Source organism: Oncorhynchus masou, unplaced genomic scaffold (assembly GCF_036934945.1).
Source record: "Oncorhynchus masou masou isolate Uvic2021 unplaced genomic scaffold, UVic_Omas_1.1 unplaced_scaffold_2724, whole genome shotgun sequence".
NCBI lineage: Eukaryota > Metazoa > Chordata > Actinopteri > Salmoniformes > Salmonidae > Oncorhynchus > Oncorhynchus masou.
Window position 1 is genome coordinate 14,554 of NW_027009158.1, and position 12,884 is coordinate 27,437.

At 40.8% G+C, this 12,884-nt stretch overlaps 1 protein-coding gene across 1 annotated transcript in view; it reads left to right on the forward strand.

Moving 5' to 3' along the window:
• Nucleotides 1-2,624: 2,624 nt before the first annotated feature.
• LOC135533851 (AF4/FMR2 family member 1-like) overlaps nt 2,625-12,884 on the forward strand; it is a gene marked incomplete at its 3' end in the record, with an annotated part of 34,884 nt that continues 24,624 nt past the window's right edge. The window contains exons 1-2 of the mRNA XM_064961059.1: nt 2,625-2,713; nt 10,493-10,610. Coding sequence (XP_064817131.1) covers nt 2,697-2,713; nt 10,493-10,610 — 135 coding nt within the window. The remainder of the gene's footprint in view (nt 2,714-10,492; nt 10,611-12,884) is intronic.

Sequence of the window (12,884 nt, forward strand, 5' to 3'; positions counted from 1 at the left end):
TAACTTGGGTCAAATGTTTCAGGTAGCCTTCCACAAACTTCCCACAATAGGTTGGCGGGAATTTTAGCCCATTCCTCCAGACAGAGCTGGTGTAACCGAATCAGGTTTGTAGGCCTCCTTGCTCACACACGCTTTTTCAGTTCTGCCCACACATTTTCTATAGGATTGAGGTCAGGGCTTTGTGATGGCCACTCCAATACTTTGACTTTGTTGTCCTTAAGCCATTTTGTCACAACTTTGGAAGTATGCTTGGGGGCATTGTCCATTCGGAAGACCCATTTGCGACCAAGCTTTAACTTCCTGACTGATGTCTTGAGATGTTGCTTCAAGATATACACATCTATTTTGTGAAGTGCACCAGTTCCTCCTGCAGCAAAGCACCCCTGCAACATGATGCTGCCCCGCCGTGCTTCACGGTTGGGATGGTGTTCTTCGGCTTGCAAGCCTCCCCTTTTTCCTCCAAACATAACGATGGTCATTATGGCCAAACAGTTCTATTTTTGTTTCATAAGACCCGAGGACATTGATTGTTAGTAAGAATTACAAGAAACTGCCATGTGGGGAATCGTAAGTTGCTCGCTTCATCTTGTTCTTCATACTATGTCTTGTTTTGAGGTGTTTTGACTGATTTCATGTCAACGCTAATATAGCTAAAATCCTCTAGATAGCTAACCAACAACTGTAACGATGTATTTGAGAGACAAATCATCAAATCAAATCAAATTTTATTGGTCACATACACATGGTTAACAGATGTTTTTGCAAGTGTAGCGAAATGCTTGTGCTTCTAGTTCTGACAGTGCTGGTATATCTAACAATACCTAACAAGTGCTCATTGTGCAATACCTAACAAGTGCTCATCTAAAATGCCCCTGTAGTTGTGCACGCTGGTCTATAATGGTGGTCCTGTTTTCTGCAGTACTGCGATTGGCCTTTATCTTCCTTGGCTTCAATGTGAGGTGGCAGTCGTTCTCTCCTGCGACATGGTATGAATTATAGGCCTACCCATTAAGGCTCCATTGAACTTGGCAAACTACCTGCCCTCCAGGACACCTACACCACCCGATGTTACAGGAAGGCAATAAAGATCATCAAGGACAACAACCACCGAGCCACTGCCTGTTCACCCCGCTATCATCCAGAAGGCGAGGTCAGTACAGGTGCATCAAAGCAGGGCCCGAGAGACTGAAAAACAGCTTCTATCTCAAGGTCATCAGACTGTTAAACAGCCACCACTAACATTGAGTGGCTGCTGCCAACATACTGACTCAACTCAAAAATGCATCACTAGCCACTTTAAACAATGCCACTTAACATAATGTTTACATACCCTACATTACTCATCTCATATGTATATGTATATACTGTACTCTATCATCTACTGCATCTTGCCATCTTTATGTAATACATGTATCACTAGCCACTTTAAACTATGCCACTTTCCTGTTTACATAACCTACATTACTCATCTCATATGTATATACTGTACTCGATACCATCTACTGCATCTTGCCTATGCCGTTCTGTACCATCACTCATTCATATATCTTTATGTACATATTCTTTATCCCTTTACACTTGTGTGTATAAGGTAGTAGTTGTGGAATTGTTAGATTAGATTACTTGTTGGTTATTAATGCATTGTCGGAACTAGAAGCACAAGCATTTCGCTACACTCGCATTAACATCTGCTAACCATGTGTATGTGACAAATACAATTTGATTTGACCATTTGATTTGATTTGAACTTTGTTTTTTATATCACTCTATTCAATTCAATGAGTGTCTCCACGAAAATAGAATTTATTTAAAAAAAACTACTATTGGAATGTTGTTCAGTATCTATGGGATGCCATTATCAGTTATATTCTTCACATTTATCAATAACTTAGATTAATTTATAGGAAGGCATACTTTAACTATCCACATAATCATAAAATATATCAGTAATTTTAATTTAATTGGGGAAATTAATATGAACTCTTTCAATATAATTCTGTATCCAGCACTACATAATCATAAAATATATCAGTAATTTTAATTTAATTGGGGAAATTAATATGAACTCTTTCAATATAATTCTGTATCCAGCAGTAGCCTGTGCTGTCTAATGGTATGTGTAGTTCTCAGTTCAGAGATAAAATAAAACTGTTTGATTGCTATCCCTGGCAATAGTTTAAGGTGGTGATTCAGAGAGAAGAATAACATGTCCATAATAGGAATGGTGTGGCTGTACCATTTCCCTACGTGCAAGGGGGAACTGTGCAAACTTTGTTTTAAAGTTGACAATTGAAAAACGCGAGAAAGAAAACACATTCTATAATATACAACAGAAATATAATTTGGAAATAAGTAGAACATATGAACAGTCGTTTTTTTGTTTATTGCAGGTTGCTTTTCTGTTTTAGTACAAAAGCCATCGTATCTCGCTCCACTGTGTGTCCCCCCCGGATGACTGCATGAAATAGAACAACCCAGTATGCCCTGAGACCAGGATCCATATGCACAGTTACTAGCAGAGAACTGTGAAAGAACAGTTATTGACAGTTCATTTATATAAACATTTCGATGACATTTGACTGGTAAACAATGTAATCAAGAAGGAGAGGGGAGGGGGAGAGAGATTATCCAATCAAGGATTGTCAGAAACACATGGCAAGCAATTTACAATTTGTTTTTTTTTGTTGAGGCGCACCATGGCAGCTCGTTCAAGGTAAGCAGAGAACGTTAGCTAACCTACGAACTATCTCAAATCCATTTGACCATAGCTAGCTAAAAAGACGCTAAGTCGTTCCAAAAGTTGAGTTTGACTCGTTACTTTGATAACTACGTTTTTGGATATCGCTAGAAGCGTGTTTTTAAACGGAGTTTGGCGAAGTTATTTGCCATTTTTAAAGCGTAATAAAATAAACAACCTGAATTGGTAACGCGGCTAGCGTAGCCGAAGGAGGTGGAATCAGCTGGAACTAGCCTGCTCACTGCCACAGCTGGTGTGTGATTTAGCTAGCAAACTGGTGCCACTGCTAACCAGCTGATCGACGATGTCAGTGTATTTTTAGATTTAGGAGCTAGCGCACGACCTCACCACCGGCTAACATTTTAGTTAGCTCATTTAGATAACAATTCCGTCGTTTGTTTTTTAAATTAGTCGATATATATTAGTTTGCCAGCTAACATTATTTTGGATAACAAAATAACTGGCCATTATGTAATGTGGTCCTGCGAGTTTAACTAGCTAACGTTCCTTAGCAAACGTTACTCACGAATTTAGCTACTAGATATTTAATTGTCACGTCAGAAGTTTGATCTTTCACTCCATCCTGGCAGTGTTAGTAAGATGCCTATCTAGCAGTTCGCATGCTGTTTTTTAAACTAGATTTTGCGTTTTAAACCTGATACTGATAGGTAACGTTAACCGTAGTTTAATTTCGGACAGAAAAACTAGCTACTAGTATACTTTCAATCATTCCTTGTTATACATTTTTACTTGCTAACCAGCAGGATTGAATATGGCGAATAGCTAACCACCGCGCATGAACAGCTGATTGCCTTTTTTTAGAGGTCTCAAATCGAAACTTGTTTAGCAAATAAATACAATTTCCCTAAACGCAGGGAAAGGAGGAATGCGAGTTTACCATGTCTCCATCCATTGTACCTTTTTTTATATCAATATTTTTAGCTACTCAACTTTTTAATATCAGGTTTGAAATGAATAGTTATTGTTGACGAAACCATCAATAGTTGCTGATAGTCCCTTGTCTAAAAACTCTCCATATTGTCTCTGCGTAAAGCCATAATAGTCCTAGATATAGATTGATTGGCCTAATAAGGAAAATAATACAAGTTAATTATGCCCACAGTACCCTGCTATCACATCCTTATATTGAGTACAGGTTCACACATCCCATGCATGCAGCAGCATGGCAGACACACACCTGTGTTTGGGGTTGATGAAAGTTAATTCCGTCTACTGCCTTTGTATAGCATTGAACCCTACTCTTGTCTACTACTGGGAGAAACCATTGCACCAGCTGATGTGGAGGGGTAAACTGTCCTCATGAAGCTAAACCTTAAAGGTGTAGCACAGGAGAAATGGACCCATTTGTATATGAAGAATGTAGCTATTTGCGCTTAGGTATCAACTCTGTAGTCTCTTCAAATCACTCTCTAAGCATTTCACTGTAAATTCTACACTTATCTTTGGTGCGTGTGACAAATAGTTTGATTTTAAATCTAGACTAGAGAAAATAAATGCTGTTGCACCTTGCTTACCAATAAAGATGGTTGGTTAATTTAAAAGCCATCTTTTTACTGAGACAAACTTCCTTTGTTTACCATCAGTGGCTGAATATCTTTTCACCTCCAATGTATACTAGTCAGTGGATTGTAAGTAATGATACAGGGTGAACCACATGTTGACCTTTGCCCACTGCAGGGGAAGGAGTCTCTCTGTCTTTCCTCCCCCACTCATCACACAGCCCTTCTCTTTAGTGGAGGCTAGTATGCTGCGTGTTGCTTCTACTTTGCTAACTACAGACAGCCCTGCGCCTCTTATAAAACTTAAAAGCCTGCCATCAGCCGACTTTTGTGGTTCGGAGGAATTCCAGTGCAGGCGCCTGCCAACGTTTTGCCTGTAGGTCTCAGCAAGGCCTACGTTATGTTATAGTATGTTATGTTATAGTATGCCCTTTGTATTTTAATGATGTCATGCAGACATGGTCGTGATATAGGCCTACATTTTGGATAAAGGCTCATTCTTGCATCCCTTCTGAAAAGCCAGACACTACACAGGCTACATTATGGGATGGCTGGATTTAGAAGTAGCACTAGCTTCATGAATGATCCTTCTCGTCCTTATCAGTCTGGTGTGTTCTTGTGCCTTCATTTAAGAGAGAGGAGATGAGATTTTGGGTGAGGAGGGTGATAATCAGTTTTAAGGGACCTAGGGGTTAGTGTGCATCAGACCACCACTGTGGCAGGCAGCTTTACTACAGTGGCTGTACATGATTTACACTTGTAAATAGCATCACATGGGAATCAAAATGGCATGCCCGTACTCCAATATTTCACAATAATGCCTTGCGTTCTTGAGGGTGATCCAAATGTGGAATCTGTACCCTTGCTGATTTTTGTATTTAGCTAGGCAATTCAGTTAAGAATACAATTCTTATTTTACAATGACAGCCTAACCCGGCCAAACCCTAATCCGGGCGACGCTGGGCCAATTTTTTTGCGCCGCCCTATGGGACTCCCAATCACTGCTGGTTGTGATACAACCTGGACTCAAACCAGGATGTCTGTAGTGACGCCTCTAGCACTGAGATGCAGTGCCTTACACCACTGCGCCACTCAGGAGCCCATATCATGGACCGTAATGGTTTGAAAACATGCCAAGATTTGAAAGATAATCAAATTGTATTCATCACATGTTTTGTAAAAAACAGGTGTAGACTAAGAGTGAAATGCTAACTTACAGGTCCTTACCCACAATGCAGCGAGAAAGGAAAAATAATACACAAGTAAAACACATAATAGATGCTCACTGAGTAAGGATTACTTGGCTATATACATGGGGTACCAGTACTGAATAATGACAACTTGGCTATATACAGTTGAAGTTGGAAGTTTACATACACATAGGTTGGAGTTATTAAAACTTGTTTTTCAACCACTCCACAAAACAATAGTACGCAAGTATAAACACCACGGGACCACGCAGCCGTCATACCGCTCAGGAAGGAGACTCGTTCTGTCTCCTAGAGATGAACGTACTTTGGTGCGAAAAGTGCAAATCAATCCCAGAACAACAGCAAAGGACCTTGTGAAGATGCTGGAGGAAACCGGTACAAAAGTATCTATATCCACAGTAAAACAAGTCCCATATCGACATAACCTGAAAGGCCGCTAAGCAAGCAAGAAGCCACTGCTTCAAAACCACCATTAAAAAAATACATTCAGGGACTTTTTATTCAGCTCATAAAACATGGGACCAACACTTTACATGTTGCATTTTTTTGTTTTGTTCAGTATACATACAGGTATACCTCAAAATAAAGTGACAGACAGGTAGCAACAATGTACAGCAGTGTACAGTGCATTTGGAAACTATTCAGACCCCCTTATTCTAAAATGGATTAAATAAATGTTTTTCCTCAAATCTACACACTATCCCATAATGACAAATCAAAAACAGTAAAACATTTATTTATTTATGTTTACATATGTATTAAGATCCTTTGCTATGAGACTCGAAATTGAGCTCAGGTGCATCCTGTTTTTATTCATCTTTTGATGTTTCTACAACTTGGATTGGAGTCCGCCTGTTGTAAATTCAATTGATTGGACATGATTTGGAAAGGAACACCCCTGTATATATAAGGTCCCACAGTTGACAGTGCATGTCGGAGCAAAAACAACTCCGTGGGGTCGATGGAATTGTCCGTAGAGCTCTGATAAGGGATCATGTTGAGGCACAGATCTGGGGAAGGTGCCAAAAAGTTCTGCGGCATTGAAGGTCCCCAAGAACACAGTGGCCTCCATCATTCTTAAATGGAAGAAGTTAAGGAACCACCAAGACTCTTCCTAGAGCTGGCCGCCCGACCAAACAGAGCACGGGGGAGAAGAGCCTTGGTCAGGGAGGTGACCAAGAACATGATGGTCACTCCGACAGTGCTTCAGAGTTCCTCTGTGGAAATGGTTGTCCTTCTGGAAGGTTCTCCCATCTCTGCAGCACTCCACCAATCAGTCTTTATGGTAGAGTGGCCAGACGGTAGCCACTCCTCCCAGATGATCTGGTCTGATGAAACCAAGATTGAACTCTTTGGACTGAATGCCAAGTGTCACGTCTGGAGGAAACCTGGCACCGTCCCTACAGTGAAGCATGGTGGTGGCAGCATCATGCTGTGGGGAGGTTATTCATCAGCAGGGACTGGGAGATTAGTCAGGATCAAGGGAAAGATCAATGGAGCAAAGTACAGAGATCTTTGAAGTCCTGTGCATTCTGGAGCAGGTTCTCAGACTGGGGCGGCGGTTCACCTTCCAACAGATCAACAACCCTGAGCACACAGCCAAGACAACGCAGGAGTTGCTTTGGGACAAGTCTCTGAATGTCCTCAAGTGGCCCAGCCAGAGCCCGGACTTGAACCCAATTGAACGTTTCTGAGAGACCTGATAGTAGTTGTGCATCGACGCTCTCATCCAACCTGACAGAGCTTGAGAGGATCTACAGAGAAGATTGGGAGAAAGTTGCAAAAAACTGGTGTGACCAGCTTGTAGCGTCATACCCAATAAGACTCGAGGCTGTAATCTCTGCCAAAGGTGCTTCAACAAAGTACTAAGCAAACGTTCTGAATACTTATGTAAATGTAATATGATGATTATTAAAAAAATATATATATATTTTTTCCTAAACGGTTTTATGCTTTGTCATTATGGGGTATTGTGTGTAGATTGGTGAGGGGGAGAAACTGTCATCCATTTTGGAATAAGGCTGTAACGTAAACAAAATATAGAAAAAGTCAAGGGGCCTGAACTTTCCGAATGCACTGTATGTGATGAGTCAATGGGGACCTTGTATGCTACAAAAATGTTTTGGTACCCTTCCCCAGATCTGTACCTTGACACAATCTTGTCTAGGAGATCTACGGACAGTTCCTTCAACCTCATGGCTTGATTTTTGCTCTGACATGCACTGTCAGCTGTGGGACCACACCAAATCATGTTCAATCAATTGAATTTACCACAGGTGAACTCTAACCAACTTGTGGAAACATATCAAGGATGATGGGCTTCCGAGTGGCGCAGCAGTCTAAGGCGTGCATCTCAGTACACTACAGTCCCTGGTTCGAATCCAGGCTGTATCATAGGGCGCACACAATTGGCCCAGCATCGTCCAGGTTTGGCCTGGGTAGGCAGTCCATTGTAGATAAGAGTTTGTTCTTAACTGACTTGCCCAGTTAAATAAAGGTTTCAATAAATCAAAAAAATGATCAATGGGAATAGGATGCACATGAGCTCAATTTCGAGTCTCATAGCAAAGGGTCTGAATACTATATTAAGGTGTCTATTTTTTTTGTTATTTTTTACATGCATATCCAGGGGCACACTCCAACACTCAGACAGAATTGACCAATAAAGCATTTGTTTAGTGAGTCCGCCAGATCAAAGACAGTAGGGACGACCAGGGATGTCCTCTTGGTAAGGGTGTGAATTGAACCATTTCTCTGTCCTGCTAAGTATTTTTTTAATTTTTTTTAAATGTAATGAGTACTTTTAGGTGCCAGGGAAAATGTATGGCGTAAAAAGTACATTATTTTCTTTAGGAATGTAGTTTAGTAAAAGTTGTCAAATATAAATAGTAAAGTACACATACCCAAACTGTTTAAGTAGAACTTGTAAAAATACTATACACCACTGGGTAGTGAGCGTGTTCTAGGAACCTCCTATAGAATTACATGAATCAGGGCAGAGCAGGACGATAGCCAACCTGTTTGAGGGCAGTCTATTTTGTTGCCAGATTTCCAAATGACAATTGAAGCTACATCCAAGTTCTCCACCCAGATCAAGTTATCCACACCCTTCTTACTTCAACAGAGCTGATTTTTTTTTTTTAAATCCAGTAAAGTAAGTCGTTGTCCATTTTTATATGTATTCTGGCAGTGTGCCATTCTAGAGGGAGTGTTTGAAACAGATGATGTCAACCCCATAGGACTGTGTCTCTGTCTATAATTACACCTGTCTCCAGATACAGTGCCTTCAGAAAGTGTTCATACCCCTTGACTTGACTTCACATTTGTTGTTACAGCCTGAATTCAAAATTGATCAAATATATTTTCTCTTACCCATCTACACATCATACACCATAATGACAATGAAAACGTGTTTTTAGACATTTTTGCCAATTTATTAAAAATAAAATACAGGAAAATCTCATGTTTTCACACCCCTGAGTCAATATTTTTAATGTACTTTTGGCATTGATTACAACTATGGGTCTTTATGGGTAAGTCCCCAAGCGTTCCATACCTGGATGGTGCAACATTTACCACTTTTGAATTTATTTTTTAAATTCTTCAAGCTCTGCCAAATTGGTTGTTGATAATTTTAAACAATTTCAGGTCTTGGCCCATATTTTTTTAAGTAGATTAACTGAAAGACCTTCACTGTCTTCTTGGTAAGCAACTCGTGTTAATTTGGCCTTGTGTTTTACTTAATTATCCTGCTGAAAGGTGAATTTGTCTCCCAGTGTCTGTTGGAAAGCAGACTGAACCAAGTTTTACTCTAGGATTTTGCCTGTACTCTGCTCTATTCTGTTTCTTTTTATCCTAAAATAAATCCCATATCCATAACATGATGCGGCCACCGCCATGCTTGAAAATATGAACGGAATGCTTTGTATCCAGGACCAAAAGTCAATTTCTTTGCCAAATATTTTGCAGTGTTACTTTTGTGCCTTGTTGCAAACAGGATGCATGTTTTGGAATATTTTTATTCTGTACAGACTTCCTTTTCACTAGGTTAGTATTTTTGGAGTAACAACTGATGGATCAACATTGTATTCTCCTTTCACAGCCATTAAACTCTGTAACTGTTTTAAAGTCACCATTGGTCTCATTGTGAATTCCCTGAGCAGTTTCCTTCCTTTCCGGCAACTAAGTTAGGAAGGACGCCTGTATCTTTGTAGCGACTGGGTGTATTGATACACCACCCAAAGCATAATTAATAACTTCACCATGCTCAAATGGATGTTTAATGTCAGCTTTAAAAAATACAAAATACATTCTATATTTTTAAACCATGTGCCCTTTGTGAGGCATTGGAAATCCTCCCTGGTCTTTGTGGTTGACTCTGTCTGAAATTCACTGATCGATTGAAGGACCTTACAATTATCTGTATGTGTGGGGTACAGGGATGATTTTTGAATGACTACCTCATGTTAAACAGTTATTGCTCACAGTGAGTCCATGCAACTTACGGGTTTAGCACATTTTTTTGGGGTCCTGAACTTATTTAGGCTTGCCATAAAACAAAGGGTTCAATACAATTCAATACATTTTCATGACAAAATGGGGGTATTGTGAGTGTATACCAGTAAAATGTGTTTTCTCAATTGAATCACTTTTAAAATTCAGACTGTAACCCAACACTGTGGAAAACGTTAAGGGGTGTGAATACTTACTGAAGGCACTCACTGAATGATGGAACCCCCCCCAATTACACCATTTTGGACTCTCAAAATTATTCTGGTAATGGTGTACTTTGTATAATAAATCCAATCAACTTGCTCTCCTTATGAAGCCAAAATCCTAACCTGAGATCTACCCAAGTATTTCGATTTTTCGCCCAAGTCTTCCATTTTTGATATCTGTGCATCATTGAATTTACCCTGAAGTCTGAGTTAAGCATATACAGACTTGAGAAATGTGTTCTGTTCAAAGTGTCCACTCTAAACCTGTCTGATTTTTTTTCTTTTCTTTTTCCTCCCCCCACACAGCTACAATGAGGAGAGGAACCTCCTTCGCATCCAAGAGCGGGAGCGGCGGAATCAGGGAACCTTCCAGGAGAAGGAGTTCTACCAGGAGACCGTTCCCCTATTCGGGGAACCCTATAAGGTCAGACTACTTCCTGTTCTTTCTTTTCTTCTTCTCTAGGCCCTTAGTATGTCCTCCTGCAGTCCTAATAACAACTACAAACATTCCGACGTATTCCCAAAATACAGGTTATTTTATATGATGCTATTAATTATTCTATTTGAAATAAGAGAATTAGAGGCCAGAGGAAGTGTTTTGCTTGATGACTTCATGACCAATGCGTTTGCACGTTGATAATGTAACAGTTTGTTTTGTAACACAGCCCACGTGTCAGTGTGTCGCTCTTAAGAGATGAGCTGTTGTGAATTCGACTGCAACCTTTTATTAGAAACTCCTCAGAACATCTCGTTGATGTAGTTAGGCGTTGCTCTGGACGTGATGACCTGCGTTCATACCGTGACCCCCCCTCTTTGCCCTAGGTCTAGTTACCACTGAAGTCAAATAAAATTGGTTTGTCATATGCTTCCTAAACAACAGGTGTAGACTAATAGTGAAATGCATCATTACGAGCCCTTCCCAACAATGCGCAGAGAAAACACAAGGAATAAATACACAATGAGTAACGTGGTACCAGTACAGAGTCGATGTGCAGGTGTGTGAGGTAATTGACGTAGATATGTATGTATAGGTAGGGCTAAAGTGACTAGCAACAGCATAGATAATAAAGAGTTAGTGACAGAAGGGTCAATGCTGATTGTCCAGGTAGCTATTTGCTTAACTATTTAGAAATCTTTTGACTTAGGGGTAGACTATGTTCAGGGTCCTGTTGGGTCCAGACTTGATGCATCGGTACCGCTTGCCGTGTGGTAGCAGAGAGAACAGTCTATGACGTGGGTGGCTGGAGTGTTTGACCATTTGTAGGGCAAATTGTCAAACTCTCCAGCCACCCACGTCATAGACAGACTGTTCTCTCTGCTACCGCACGGCAAGCGGTACCGATGCATCAAGTCTGGACCCAACAGGACCCTGAACAGACACCACTTGGTATCCAGGTCCTCAGTGGCAGGGAGCTTGGCCCCAGTGATGTACTGGGATATGCACACTGACCTCTGTAGCTCCTTGTGGTTTGATGCTAAGCAGTTGCCATACCAAGCGGTGATACAGCCTGTCAAGATGCTCTCATTGATGGAGCTGTAGTGAATGCTAGCTCCAGGCTCAAGGGTGTTTTTTTTTACCTTCTCTTATGTAATTGGCTCAGCCTAGTGCAGGGATGGGGCAACTCCAGTCCCCTGGGGCCTGATTGGTATCACACTTTTGCCACAGCTAACACACCTGACTCCAATCATGATCTTCAGTTTAGAATGCAATTAGTTTAATCAGCTGTGTTGACGAGGATGTGGACAGTGTGTGACACCCCTCCAACCCCCGGAGGACTGGCGCAGCCCATCCCTGATTTAGGGAATAGGCCTGGCTTTGAGTCATTCTTAGGGAGGTCTGAAATGAGTTGGGGCCAGGGTGGACTGTGTGTGTGCATACTATATACATGCATTTGGAAAGTATTCAGACCCCTTGACTTTTTACAGATTTGGTTACATTTCAGCTTTATTCTAAAATTGATTTAAATTTAATGTTTTTCTTCAATCTACACACAATACCCCATAATGGTAAAGCGAAACCAGGATTTTAGAAACTTTTGCACACAAAAAAAAACTGATACCATATTTATGTACGTATTCAGACCCTTTGCTTTGAGACTCAAAATTGATTGGGTGAATCCTGTTTCCATTGGTTATGCTTGATGTTTCTACTATGTGATTGGAGTCCACCTTTTGGTAAATTTAAAATTTACTGGACATGATTTGGAAAGGCACACACCTGTCTATATAAGGTCCCACAGTTTGACAGTGCATGTCAGAGCAAAAATCAAGCCATGAGATCGAAGGAATTGTGTCGAGGCACAGATCTGGGGAAAGGTACCAAAACATTCTGCAGCATTGAAGGTCCCCAAGAACACAGTGGCCTCCATCATTCTAAAATAAAATATGTTTTAGAACCACCAAGACTCTCCTAGAGAGAGCTGGCCACCAGACCAAACTGAAATCGGGAGAGAAGGGCCTTAATCAGGAGGTGACCATGAACCAGATGGAGCTCTGTCAGAGTGACCAATTTTTCTGCAGAAATGGTCATCTTTCTGGAAGGTTCTGCCATCTCTGCAGCACTCCACCAATCAGGCCGTTATGGTGGAGTGGCCAGATGGAATCCACTCCTCAGTAAAATACACATGACAGCCCACTTGGAGTTTGCTGAAAGTCACCTAAAGGACATTCAGACCATGAGAAATAATATTCTCTGGTC